The sequence below is a fragment of the Electrophorus electricus genome, chromosome 10 (assembly GCF_013358815.1).
Source record: "Electrophorus electricus isolate fEleEle1 chromosome 10, fEleEle1.pri, whole genome shotgun sequence".
Classification (NCBI taxonomy): domain Eukaryota; kingdom Metazoa; phylum Chordata; class Actinopteri; order Gymnotiformes; family Gymnotidae; genus Electrophorus; species Electrophorus electricus.
Genome location: NC_049544.1, coordinates 19,432,381 through 19,446,876, shown reverse-complemented (window position 1 = coordinate 19,446,876; position 14,496 = coordinate 19,432,381). Strand labels below are relative to the sequence as shown.

The following is a 14,496-nucleotide window of genomic DNA, read 5'->3' as shown; positions in this document are numbered from 1 at the left end:
AAAACAGACCCTGCGATTGGCTGTATTAGGTAAAGTTTCACATAAACCTTTTTTTGCCTGTTTAAATAAAATGTCAGATATGTTTGCGTATAAAGATTTGTATTTCATTACACACAAAAGACCACAATTGCCATCACAATTGCCTATGAACAAAATGCAATCTTCAGGTCAGAAATGAAGAATCCAATTCTGTTTTCTGAATGGGTGTTTTCTGATTGTACACTCTGTACAAAGTGTACAATCACTGAAATTCAGTATACATACAGAGAAAAATGCAATGTGTAAATACAAGTTGCATACACAGATTTAGAATTAATTCTGAAGATGCATAGTTGCATAGTTATTATGCCTAAATGGTATATGGTAATACTTTGCCATTCATTAAAAACTCATTACATTAATTAAAACCTAAGTGTGCATTGTTCATGTTGCCTTTTGGAAAGGAGTGTGTGGCATTTGACACAAACCTCCTAACCACAATCCGATCAAAACAAAATGGAGACAGTGAGAGAGACAGAATAGAGAGATAAATACAAATTGAAACATACACACAGAGAGAGAGCGAGAGAGAGGGAGAATGCTTAGAATGATGCATTTTTCCAACTTTTGAGTGTTTGGTCACCACTCTAACACACAGGGCTGAGAAAGACAGAGGTATGCCTACTTGTAAACAAATTCTCTTTCAGACACACACACACAGATTAAGAGACGACTAACCACACTGATACATGCTATGGTGGATCTGAACAGATTTTGTAACCATCCACACAAGCATATGCACCAACATAAACTTACAATGATGAATATGCAAAAGACAAAATGAATTCAAAACATTCAAGATGGAAGACATGCCTCAGGTTAAGGAGAGGTCATTTCTATAGCACTGTCAACAGTATGCCAACCACAGGCACAAAAAGCCACCTGCACAGAAACCTTGGTAAACCCAGTGCAACCTCTTTCTGGCCTGAGTACCCACCCAGTATCATGAACCCGTAACCAAAATGTTCATCCTGTTTCACATTTGCATAGCATATTCAGGGCATTATTCAGTGTCACAGCATTTCAACGTGTACAACCCCTGTCCCTGAGGTAAAGAACTTTGACTTGAACTCATGAACCTACAATCCCCAACTCAGATGCCACCTCCAAAAAAAAAAACAAGTAACAGAAAAACAACACCCTTGCAAAAAGAAGCTGCTTCTCATGTTTAAATCAGCTTGTGGTCAGGGTGTTTTTGATTTTGGTTTCATGCTAGGCCAGCTGTGATAGGATGAGAAAAACAGCATGCCACATATATCTTATGTACATTTCGGGTAGAGAGGCCAGACAATCAAAAACAGCGCATGCACTGAATAACCTTGGCACTGCTACTGCAAAAATCTACCAACTACTGTACACAGAGGTGAGTCACACCAGTCTCCCAAGAAACTGTTTTAGGTAATATTATATATGAAATATGATAAATAATATTATATGTAAACATGCATGTATGTAATATTTTATATAAAACTATCTATTACTAAATTGTCTGAAAAGTAATGAACGTTTTTGTACACATTCACAGTAAACATGATGTATATTTTATTGACTGCATGTTGGCAGCAAACTTAAATGTTAGGTAAACATAACTATATAGCACAACGTGTAATCTGAAAAATAAATGCTTTGACCAGCAACTTGTGTTTCTGTGGACAGATTCCATGGATACAATTTTAGTCGTTTGTTTAAAATATATGCAAAAAGGTGTACAAAGTCTAGATAGTAGCAGAGCTTTATTGATTAATGTTTGATTATTAATGACCTATATTGAAAACCATTCAATGGTGCATGCAGGTGCATGTGCTTCAACTCATAAAGAAACTGATAAATTAAGCAAAGTTGCATTAGTGTCGAAAACTAATGCGACAGAATAGATGAAAAAATCACACAAATCACAGACACGAATCAATGGACATAACGGCGACTGTAAATATTCGTTCGGTGACTGTGAATGTTTATGGTTAAGATAATGTTTAATATTTAGTGTAACAGCACTAGTGTAACAGCACTAGATATGCATGTTGTAACATTACTGAGTAATAATAGTACATTACAGTCCAATATAATGAAACTGAATCTCCTCCTCCAAGCTTAGCTGTCAATGGTTTGCTTGTCGAATGTAAATGTAAATTTAAAATGAAATCATAAATGTAAATTCAAATTAGCGAGCACAGAAAAATAAATTTGATCCTTTGACCAGCAATCGAGCCATTCATCTTTATTTGTTATCGTCGGTAGTTCCAGGCAGTTGTTTCTGCGGATGCTACACAAACAGGTTCCTCACTGCTAGAAGTGACGTTAAAGCTAGCTTGCTGCTCCTGGGCCTGCATTTAGTTCTGGATCTAGTTGAAGCTCTGTTGTGTGACCTACGCTTTGTCTTTGTGCACTTTTGGAGCCATCGTTATTTAGCCTTAGAGTCTTAGAGAACGGGAACAGGTGATCCGCACGTAGTGCTGCCTGGGTAATTAGTTTTTATATTCCTGATATGGCGGGGGCAGAGAAGAGTACGGGCAGTTGGTGAAAAGTGCCGAAACGCAACGAAAGGTCACGGTACGCGAACGAACAAAATGTAGAAGTGCTGGTACTGCGTATCCGTGAGTACCGGCCCCCTTCAAGCACTGTATACGTGGCTCGATTACTGCTGATTAACATTTTACTCTTAGGAAAGTTGATCATTCTCATTTTCAGTTCAATTAATTAAATTATAACTGAATCTACAATGTAATTTATTACTGTGTGCTCAAAAAGTCTGTGGTCATAAACCTTGTGCTCATAAATAAAAGCATATTTTATTTTGCGCTTCAGGTGTTTTGGGTACTAAAAGAAAACCCCGTAAATAAGCAAGCAAGCAAACAAAGAAAGAAACAAACAACAACGATATTAATGGGATAATAATAATAATGATAATAACAATAATAATAAAGACATTTTATGGAATTAATCACCTGACAAAATCCAAAGCACACATTTGAAGAATAAGTCTGGTATTGGTATGTGTTTGGGTTTTACCCAGACACTTATTTCAGCAAATGGTGCTTTATTTATTTAATGTTATATACAACAACTAATCTTTCCAGGAGACTTAAAATGTTAACATGTCGTGACTGTTTAACCGTACAAAGGAAAAAAAAAAAACAGGCAAACCAACCACCTAAGAACTAAATACATGTATGTAGTCTAAACCTATAAGTCTCTCGCTTTTGTAATGTTCACGGTTTCGTGTTTATGTTCATTTCCTGTGTTACCGCTGTCTTCATGTAACAATAAATGTTCGTCCTCGTCGCTGGAGCCTGTGCGTCCTGTACCTCACCCTTCGGCACTCGGGCCACACACGTTACAAAGCCTGTATTAACTTCCTTTGATCTGAGTAATTTATTTGTTTAGAGGTCTATTTTAATACAATATAATATAATATGAAATTTATATTAATAGAATAGAATAGAATGGAATGTAAATTAGTAGTCTGAGGCATTATTCCAGTAGTTTATGCGCATTCATACCTACGTGAGCACCTTCTAAGCAGTTTGGCTGTATTTGATGCTGGTAGTAACGCCACCGCTGTCAGTAAAGCAGTTTACTTTTGCAGGTTTGCTATCGAGTTAGTCTTTAAAAATGGTATTGTATTGTTCGGCATATTAAAATCAAATATAACAGATTCCAACAGTAAAAATCCGATTTGCTATAAACTAGTGTGTTTGTTCTCATAGATGCGATATGTTTTTGATTATCTAGCCTACTACGTGGGATAGCATCCAATCTGAAAGCCTCTCTACTCTAACTCGTTTAAGTTAATAATTTAACTGCTCAATACCTCGCAATCATATTTTGGCAAAGTTTAAGAATATAATGGAAAGCAGCTTTAATTTCCAACATCCGCAATCTAAGCAATCTAAATTCGTACCTTTCTCGCTACAGATGTGGTCCCGTCGGCGGTGTATTAGCCTCTGTACACTCCAAGGGAATGCAAATATCCAAAGGAGATGACGTAGTATGGTTGGTGTATTTCTCAACAAAAATAACACTGTTAGACGTGAAACTGTTCTTAAAGTTCTGTCGCACGCAATGATGACTGATTTCTGAAGCTATAAGTCATCTCACTGGACACTTCATTTAAAGCAACGGAGCGGTGGCACGCGATGTGTCTCCTTATGAATAAACCTTCTTACCAAGAGTGTTCAAAGAGTTCCATGTTATGTCTATTTTCGTGTAATTGTAAACCGCAAAACATGTCTAAGAATCACGATAACGATTAACCGTGGTGAGTGTTACCACCATTTTTTTTGGATTAGTGTTTTTAATTCTTACAACACTTCTTTTTTATTTTATTTTATTTCATTTTATTTTATACATCTGTATACTATAGTGGTATCGTTTGCTTTAGACATAATAACGCTGTAAGACTGAATACCCGTTTTAAATATAGTTGAATGGTCGAATCACCTTTAAAAAGAAGTTTTACAGACATGCAGATTGAGAGATTGGAAAAAAGAAGAAAAGATAAGACCTTCTTGTATACTCTAGTAGTATGATACATCTGCATCACAGAACAGATGCAGAACAGAACAGAACTGCATCACAGAACAGATGCAGATACTGAGATCATAGAACATACTTATATATATATATATATATATATATATATATATATATATATATATATATATATATATATATATATATATATATATATATATTCAGTTCCAGATGAAAAAAAAGTACCACGAATGTGAACAAAGATAACTGAAGAATACAGGCATAGATTGAATATGTAGATAACAACCCAACTTGGCACCAAGGCAAACAGCAGTATGTAATCTGGGCAGATCACAGAGCTCTAAGTGGATAAACAGTGTTATTATGTGACAGCCTATCTAAGTATGTCCACAAATCTAAATTCTGTAACGTATTTTTACACATTTTATGGGTTGTCAGGTCTTGCCTGCAAAGGCTTAGAAAACACTGCTTTTCTCATGGAGGTTTTGGGTTTGAACCTCTTCTGGGTAAGTGCTCTATGCTATACCAATAATAGTCCTTGGGCAAGACTCCTAACACTATATACACTTACCTCTAAAATAGTTAATTGAAGTGAACCAACAAAGAAGAACTTACTAGAATAAATGATGTTTACAATTTCAAAATGATATTCCCTATTTTAAACTATATTTATTAGTTTGTTGGACAGTTTCGCCATCCAAGCCACAGTTACAAAGGACAGATGGTTTCACGGCTTGGGCAGCGCCCAGCCAAAGAGACATGCCCTCACACACACACATGCATACACATTGCTCCAGTTTGCAGCCAATCCCCCTAATCTCAATCATTTAGTTTATTACCTGTTATCATGCACACCTACTTCTTGTTTCACTTTCATTTAACCCACAGTATTTCAGTCCACAGTTACATGTCTCCAGTGCTTTACATTGCACATAATAATAAATAAACCACCCAAACGCTGAAAGGGTTGCTAAGGGCTTGATTTATTACTGTTTGTTTTTTGAGCCTTTTGCTTTGTTTTGTGAGCATCAATAAAGATACTCTACCACACTCAAGCCTTAAGATGTCACAGATGGCACAACTGAAACAACTGAATGGTACTTTTGTACATGTATATTGAAAAATGGTCATTGGGTATCTGATGCAGTCTGCTGAGTAATAACGTGACTACACTTTTAACAGCTCCTAGCTATGGTTTTAACACATTTCTCAAAGGAGAAATGGGGAGAACTTTGACATTCTCTGTAAGCATTATTACACTCGCTGACACATTTTGCCAGTTTTCTTGTTTACATAGAATGTCTTGATAGACTGGATATGAGTTACTCTATCTTCAACGCCTCATGATTTTACAGGTAGCATTTTAGCCAAGATCTCAGGTATAATAGTTTAAACAGAAGACTAATAAGAAAGGATGTATCGGATTTATAGTCTATACCACGTTTTTTAGTTTGAAAGGGCTTTTATTGTGTATTGGCAATACCTCTCAGCCTACACCAATTTGTACCCCGCTATTGAACTTAGATCATCATGGGTACGTCAATAATCAAAAGATCGTCTAGCCTGGAAGAGCTTTGACAACTGTCTCACTTCAGATATATGTCAGAAGAGCTGGTGCTTTGACAAAGGTAGAGAGGAATATTAGGTAGAGAGGACTTGTATTACCCAATATTACCCATTAGCTGTGATGCACACTGTCATTATTTCAATATAGTTAAAGGCTCCTGGAATGCTTTGAGAGTTTTCTTTCCTACTGAGAATGTGATGGAAGAATGATGCTGTTCCACATTTAAAAATGTACTGGAAACCCCTCTGGAGGTCCACTAATTTGGACCATTCCACATCATGACATAGATCACCTTGTGAACTTCACATGTAACTAATTCATATCTGATTCTCTCTTTCTTTCTCTAAGCAGAGCAATGACAAGCTACAGAAACTCTACGATCCATACCGATGGCAAGTTCCCCAATGATGACAGTTCCACAGGTGATACACAGAGTGACATCATCTGTCTAGGCAGTTTATGGTCAGCAGGGAGTAGTAGTTAATCATCAGTTACTTATTTTTTTCACATTTAAGTAAAACTTTTAACATTACTTGTTTTTGTATGCTATTTATTTATCCCAATATTCATACATACCATGCAGAATAACAGTGTAATCTTTTATGTGTACAATCTGTAGCACAGTATTTGAAGCATGCCCTGAATTATAGTTACAACACGATGCCCGATGACATGATTTAACATTTGCCATTGGAGTTTAATCAGTAAATAGTAAACAGTAAAAATATTAAGGGAACATATTACATTATGTTCATTTGTCTTAATACACTCCTCCACAAAATGTGACACATATATTCCTTGTAGGTGTTGCAATTCACAGCACATAACTGATACCTGGTCTTTGTAACAGTTTAGGCTCCATCTGTACATTTGAGATACATATTCATCTTTATGGTACATGTTTCCCAGTAGCAGATTATCTGAACCATGCTGGGAGTCTTAAGCATCCCAGTACAATGGTCCTTATCCTCTGCCTAGTTGCCCTCCAAGCACTGCAGCATCAGGGCTAGTCATCATTTTAGGATGTCAAGGGTATATTATATATACCTCCTCTACCATTGTCTCTGCCCTAAAGTGATTCTAAAAATGTATCACTGTGATACAGGATTTCTGGCCTTGCTCATTACGACAGATGACTTCTCTGGTGATTACACGTATATTTCAAATTCTACGGACGATCTGAATCTGATTGAGATGTGTGAACCCAGCAATAAGCAGGAGGTGACCAATGTGGCCATCCAGGTTGCCCTTTTCTTCATCATCTTCTTCCTCGGTGTAACCGGCAACGGACTGGTCATTGCCACTTTCGGCCAGTACCGCCGCCTGCGTCTGCGCTGCATGACCGACGTCTTCCTCTTCCACCTAGCACTGTCCGACTTGCTGCTCCTGCTGACCCTGCCGCTACGCACAGGTGAGGCCCTCGCTGGCGGCTGGTTCTTTGGAGAGGGTCTGTGCAAGCTGAACCATGGCGTGCACGCGATCAACACATACAGCGGCCTGCTGCTGCTGGCGTGCATCAGTGCGGACCGCTACCTAGTGGTGGTCCGCGCGCGGGCGGCACAGAAGCTGCGGCCGGCCATGCTGTGCTACGGTGGGCTGTGTGCCATTGCTGTGGCGATCGCCTCAGTGCTGCTGAGCCTGCCGGAGCTCATCTTCTCCTCTGTGAAGCAGGAAGCTGGCAACGTGGCGCAACGCTGTAGCATGAACATCTGGATGGAGGCCGACAGTGGCTGGGTGAAGAAGTTGGCAAATGTGGCTAAGATTGTGGGCTTCTGTGTGCCCTGCGTGGCCATGCTGGTGTTTTACGGTGCCATCGGGCATGTGCTCCTGCAGGGTAAGGCCAAATGCTGGCGCAGACAGAGGACACTGCGTCTCATGTTGGCATTGGTGCTGCTCTTCCTGCTCTTCCAGCTGCCATACACCCTGGTGCTGTCTTTCCGAGTGTTTATAGCTATGAGTACTTGCGACGAGTGGGGCAGGGCCCACCTGAGCGAGGACGTTACCCGCAGCCTGGCATACGTGCGTTGCTGTCTCAACCCTGTGCTCTATGCCTTCGTGGCCGTGCGCTTCCGTAATGATGTGCTGAGGTTGCTGCAGGACAGGGGATGCATGTGTGCATATCTCTCACATCTGGTGCCACATCCAGAGTCTGGAGGTATGACCACACCTCCTCCCACAACTCTCACAGCTGTCTCCTCTGTTCACGGACCCCCTAAAAGCCCACCTGTCACCGCCTCACCCCTCATGCCACAGGATAACAGCAAAGAATCTTGCCTGCCCAATTTGATCTTTTCTGTCCCCAATCCATACAAAGACACTGCGCTCATGAGCTGCGGACAGCAATGATTCTGCCTACACCTGCCAGCAAATTTTAGATTAGTACCACCTGCAGTTGATTTATGAATTGCCTCACTGTCAAATGTGTTTCCTCGGCAGAATTTATGCATGCCTTCTTCTTGCATATGTGCATTTTTACTGTACCTTTCCTGACTGTATGTTCTGTCTTGATTTAGATTCATTTAAATGTGTAAAAGATTTAAATGAGTCACCTGACATTATCAAGATGCGAGACCACAGCAAGACCACAGTGAATTTGCCACACATAAAAGTCATACCCATAATGTAAAATTCATCTGAAATGGTTGTAATTTTTGAAGATATTTCTTTTGGGAATTTCATTCTAAGTGACTCTTTTAAAAACAAATGTCTGATTTGTTTTCCCATTATACTGTACAAAACCTTTTTCTAAAAAAAAAAAAACTTTTGAAATTTTAATATGTGACTCAATAACTGATGTACAGCAGTTCAATTCATTTTTATCAGGAGTAATATTCATTTTGGAGCTGACTGTAATTACTGCGCTATAAATTAAAAAGATTTATTTAATCTTCATTTTAATAAGACAGCAGCTCTTATGAAATAGTTCCCTAAAGAAATGTTTATAAAGCTGAGATTCTTGTGTGTCTGGTTTGTATTTGGAAAACCATTGTTGATGAGGGGAACCACGCTCAGCCCTGCACTGCCACACCTACTTCTAGTACACACCTCCGATCTGATTCGCCAGAGTACTAGTACATACCTCCGATCTGATTCACCAGAGTACATACCTGATCATCGTTCTCCTCATCATTGCCCCCCTACTTAACCTCCCCTCCCTCGCATTCATGTCGCAACGTATTGCCAACTCTATGTTTCATGCTGAGCATTCCAGATTCGAGCATACCTCGTCTCCTGCCTGATGCCTGGACACCCCCGTGTTATCGACCTTAGAACAACCTGACTACGAATACCTGCCTGACCCCACTGATCTGTTTGATTTAAAAAATAAAACCTCTTGCGATTGGATCCTCTTCGTTTGTGTGTGCAATCTTTACAGTCAGTTCTCTATTACAGTAAATAACACTGAAAATAGGATTTAAATTCTTACTGTTAAGCAATTCTGAATTAAGGGTTAGACTGTAAGGAGGAGGCTTTAAGGAGGATGCGGGGACGAGTAGCGTGGAACACCAACACACGTTTATTTGACATTCAGATACGCACACTAACAGAAGCGAAAACCGTAAAGGACAGACCTTTATACATATGATAATGACACAATAAGGAGCAGGTGTGAGACACAAGGAGGCCATGGCCACATTGACGAACATACATACACACGCACGGAGATGTTTGGGGGCAGAGGGGCCGTACCGTGATATAGACATATATAACCCCCTCCTGAACAGGCTGGTTTTCAGTATTGCCCGTTTCCCACAGATACAGTGTGCTGCAATCTTTAATCACTTAATTAATTTTAACTTAAATAGTCTCTTTTTTTAATGCCAGGCACACATCCCCCACCCCACAAAAAATGTTCAAGGGAATGGAAGGGCTACTTAAAAGGAGCTTGAAACAAGGAACAGGTGAAACACATTAGAACAGGGCTGAGGATAGGAGTGTGACAGGTGAAACACATTAGGGTAGGGCTCAGGATGGAAGTGTTGGTCCAGGGTTCATAGTGCGGGATGACTGCCCGTGGCGATCACCGCCCGTGGAACTCTTAAATGATGTCTCAGGCAGGGATCCAGGATGGATTCACAGTGAACAGAGGTCATTTATCTACTATTTCAGTTAAAGGTGCAGAAACGGCCTGTTTAAAAGGTTGGAAAGAGAAGTTGGAAAATGAATTATGACTGGAACATAAAACCACACAAACATTGTAAGTGGACATCAAGGAAGAATATAAAATCAAGGAAAAATGTAGGATATGGACCATATAATTAAATAATTTTAAGAAAGAAATCACATTACATAATCACATCATTATACCATCTTAATAAATCTCGCTCCTCTCAGTGTATGAGTCTGCCTCAGGATCTCTCCACATTACAGAAAGACCAGTTTACCAAGGACGCAGAAAGAGAGAGGGCCTCTGTTAGCTAATGCTCTTCAGGGCAGTGGTAGTTCAGCGGTTAAGGTACTTGAATTGTAATCAGAAGGTTGCTGGTTAAAGCCCCACCACGGCCCCCCACTGTTGGGCTGCTGAGCAAGACCCTTAACCCTCAATGGCTCAAATTGTACTCAGTCATAATTGTAAGTAGCTTTGGATAAAAGTGTCAGGTAAATGGGACAAAACACTAGCCTTTTCCACAGTCCCAGTATGCTGCGTCTCAGCACCACCAAGCCAGAGGCAGCAAATCCCCTGGCACTGCAGCTATAAGGGCGTATTGTCAGTCATAGAAAACTCTGCAAGTACTTTCATTTTCAGCTGTTTTTTGTGATGAGACCGCAGGTACACACTATCTGCCTGTTTTTATCAACGCTGCAGGAAGGAGCGACCTGCAGCACAAGACGTGAGTAGGTGGAGTGAATGTACAGATAATCTTCGGTATGATACTTGGTGTGCTCTCAACTGCAAGCTTCCTATAGCTCACATGAGGCTTGGGAGCTGCCGAGTTGCTTCTGTGTCTGTGTTTTCCTCCAGGGTCACCGCACTTGTACCAGTGGCTGTACCGCAAGCCACTTTGCCAGTTTGTGTTCCCAGCATTGAAGATGCCACCCAGTGAGTTCCTGTTCCCAGCGTTAAAGATGCCACTCTACTTGTTACCGGGTCTGTTCCTTGTTTTTGCCTTCACATATGCCTGATTTAGTTTTTGCCCCTGTTGTGGTGTCTGATCCTGTGCCTGTTTCTGTGCCCATTCCAGTTCCTTGGTCTCCCTTTGTTTCTGTCTCTGTGCCCATCTGTGTGTCTGTGTTTCTGTGCCTGTGTGTTTTTGTTCCTGTCCCATTGTCCTGGCCCAGTCTGTGTCACCCTCAGTCTGTTGCTATTCAGTGTCCTGTTCCCGCTCCTGCGTTTGTGTCTGTTCCTGATTGTTGTGCCTGCTCCTGTTGACCCGGTTTGTCTGTTTCTGCATCTGTTTTCTTGTCTGCTCCTGTAGTGTCTCCGGTCTCTGTCTCTTCTGCTCCTGTACCTGCTCCTCGTTGTGTCCTATGTTCTGCTCATGTTACTCACCTGTTTTTTCCTGTGTCTCATCCAGTTTCCATTCCTGCTCCTTTTCTTGCCCAGTTGTTCCTGTCTGTGTCTAGTCTTGGGGCTTGCTGTCATGATTGGCCCTCCCTAGCACCCTAGCTCATGTCTTTGTTTTGACTGCGTTCCTTAATTTCATCTCCTACCGTTCCTGTTCTGGTGCTTGTTTTGGTTTTCCCTGTTTTCACGAGTTATCACCTGTTCCTTGTAAGCCCTCATCAGTCCATGTATTTAAAGCCTGTGTCTTTCCGTTAGTTGGCTGGTCTTTGTAATCCATGCCTGTCATGTTTTCTCTTCCTGTATTGTAATTTCATGCCTCTATCGTGTTTGTGCTGCCTGCTATTGTTATGCATGCCTCTGTGTCCTCTGTAGTTGGATGTATTAAGCCCTGTCATGTTTACTCTGCTCATGATTCTTAGCCTGTTCATGTAGTTTGTGTTTTGTTTTGTAGCCCGTTGCCCTATTCTGTTATTGCGTGTTTTTTGTCTCCTTGTTTTTTGTCTCCTTGCGTGTTTTGTCTACTGTGTATTCCTGGACTCTCCATGTTGACTCACTGACCCTGGACCGTACTAACGACTCTGAATATGGATTTGCCCTTAATAAATCTCACTCTTCTCAGCGTATGCCTCCTTGTGATTGCTCCACATTACAGCCATTTCATTATTTTCTCACCACTTTGCCAGGATCTCACTTTAATTTTGGAAAGTAGAAGTATGTATTACACAGAAAATACAAGAAGGAAGAAACATTTACCTGTAAACTTACTTTTTTTCTACAGCAAAATGGTTTGGTGCAGAATGTTAGTATTTCTGTTAGTGAGTGCTGATTGGTTGATGAGATTACACTGGATTTATGACCATTTACAACACAAGAGATTTATTTGGTGGTGCTGAGTTATGGTTTTTAAATTGTATTAATAAACTGGTCTGCCCTGGTACTGGTGGCCTTGCTTTTTAAAGAAGGCCTAAGGTGGTGTGTGTTAGTTAGTTATCTAGCTAAATAATCTGATATTAACTATTTGGGATCAAAATATTATATTAATAAATCGCCTCTCTGCAAATTCTCTGCTCAAATTATTTTCTCCATTATCTCTACATGTTTGAGAAACACATGGTTAATATTGTGAACTGCATGAAAGAAAAATCCTAATTAGCAACAGGCAAATGCTCTAGTAATAACAAAGCTGTTTGCTAGTAAGTACATGATCTGAGACATGGGGGGGGGGGGGGGGTTGTATATTAACAACTTGCATGTTGAATGACTATATACCACGTACCTGTTTCTTAAATACTTCTGTTGTGTTAACAAGGCAGGTGTCTGATAAATCAGCCAACACAAAATAGTGGCAAAACTGAAAATTACTGCAGCTTCCTAATCAGGAATCCTGTGATTCTGATCCAAAAATATCTCTGCTCTCTGATCACAGCAGATGTCGTTAAGTGATTTGCACTCAGACATAATCATTATACACGAGTCACTTGCAGAATCTTAAACTTAAGTAAAAAAAAAAAAGTTAATTAGTGTCACCTGTGTCGTTTCCCTTAATGTCTTTGTACAATTAAACTTACTTGTGTCTGCTGATTATTGCGAAGTCTTGCTCAGCATTTTCCCAGACTTTCTAAACCATTCCTTTGTACTTACCTGATTTTAGAAGTTTTTATCATTTTACTTGTTCTCCCTGTTTTTGCTTTTTGTCTTGCTCCCTGTCGGTTTATGATGAAAACTACCAACTACCAATCTATATGTAACTTTTCTAGTGTATGTCTAGTGTTTGTATTTTGATGTTATGGACTTATGTTTATGGAGTATGATATTTCAAAAAGCAATTCCCTTTCTTTGAAACACAGAGGAAGATCTTGCACTTTGTACACATCACATACGTTTTGCTTGTTGCAACCAGACCTGCGACACCTTGATGCCTGTGTTTCATCCACCATCTGTGGGAGATGGATGGCCCCATAGTGTCTCCGAGCTGCATTTGGCTGAGGTTTCCACTTTTGATGTGGGGGAGTGTAGTCATCTTCACTCTCACTGGAGATTCCTACTTGGACCTGAGTAATCATCTGCTCACCAAGGAGCAATTTGAATTCAAGGAATCTCAGTGGTTTCTTTCCCAGAACTTGGCAGTCAGTCTTATACTGAAGCCATGCATTGGTGACTGCCAAATAAAAAAAAAAGTGAAAAAAAAGTGGAAAATTGTACGCACTGTTCATTTCCGAGTGCGAGTGGCCATCCTATAGAAACTTAGCATCCTGTCGTCCATGTCCACACCACCCATGTTTTTTTTTATACTCAGCAATTGCCACTGGTCTTGACACCTGGACATACCTTTTCTCTTTCTTAAATAACATTAATTAACATCTATTTCATGTGTCCTGTGGCTCAATGAGATAGGCAGAGGATGCCATGACCACTGGTTTGTTGTCAAACCACTTGATGACACAAAGTTCAGGATCTTACCTGACCACCATCTCAGATACCCCTCTTCCATTCTTTTTGATAGCCTGATCCCCTATAATGTTGCACTCCTTTGGAATTCTGTTCTTCATGAGAGTTCCTGTACCTTCCAAGCCTTTCTCCATCATGGTGTGCAGGAGATTGACAGCTGTAACGAACCTGTCAAAAAACAGGTGGGTTCCTCTGGGAACAGTCTCTGCCAAATGAAGGACAGCTTGTTCTCCAATGCCCAATCCCTCTGTGACTCTGAAGGTGGTCTTACCTGGGTAAACCACAAAATCTAAGACCATACCACTTGGTGTGGCCAAGACAAACACCTTCAATCCAGTCGGGTATGGTTTGCCCGGTACATACTGGTGAATTGGGCAGCGACCAATAAATGGAATAATTTGCTCATCAATGGACAATTTTCCTGTTGTAAGCTGATTTAGAC

General features: G+C 40.3%; 1 protein-coding gene across 1 annotated transcript; it reads left to right on the top strand.

Annotated features, from left to right (window-relative positions):
• Positions 1-1,323: 1,323 nt before the first annotated feature.
• LOC118242140 (C-C chemokine receptor type 7-like) lies at positions 1,324-8,446 on the top strand. Its single transcript, XM_035530752.1, has 3 exons — positions 1,324-1,402; positions 6,452-6,522; positions 7,206-8,446. Exons 2-3 carry the CDS (start codon positions 6,456-6,458, stop codon positions 8,444-8,446), a joined length of 1,308 nt encoding a protein of 435 aa, XP_035386645.1. The 5' UTR covers positions 1,324-1,402; positions 6,452-6,455.
• The last annotated feature ends 6,050 nt before the right edge of the window (positions 8,447-14,496 follow it).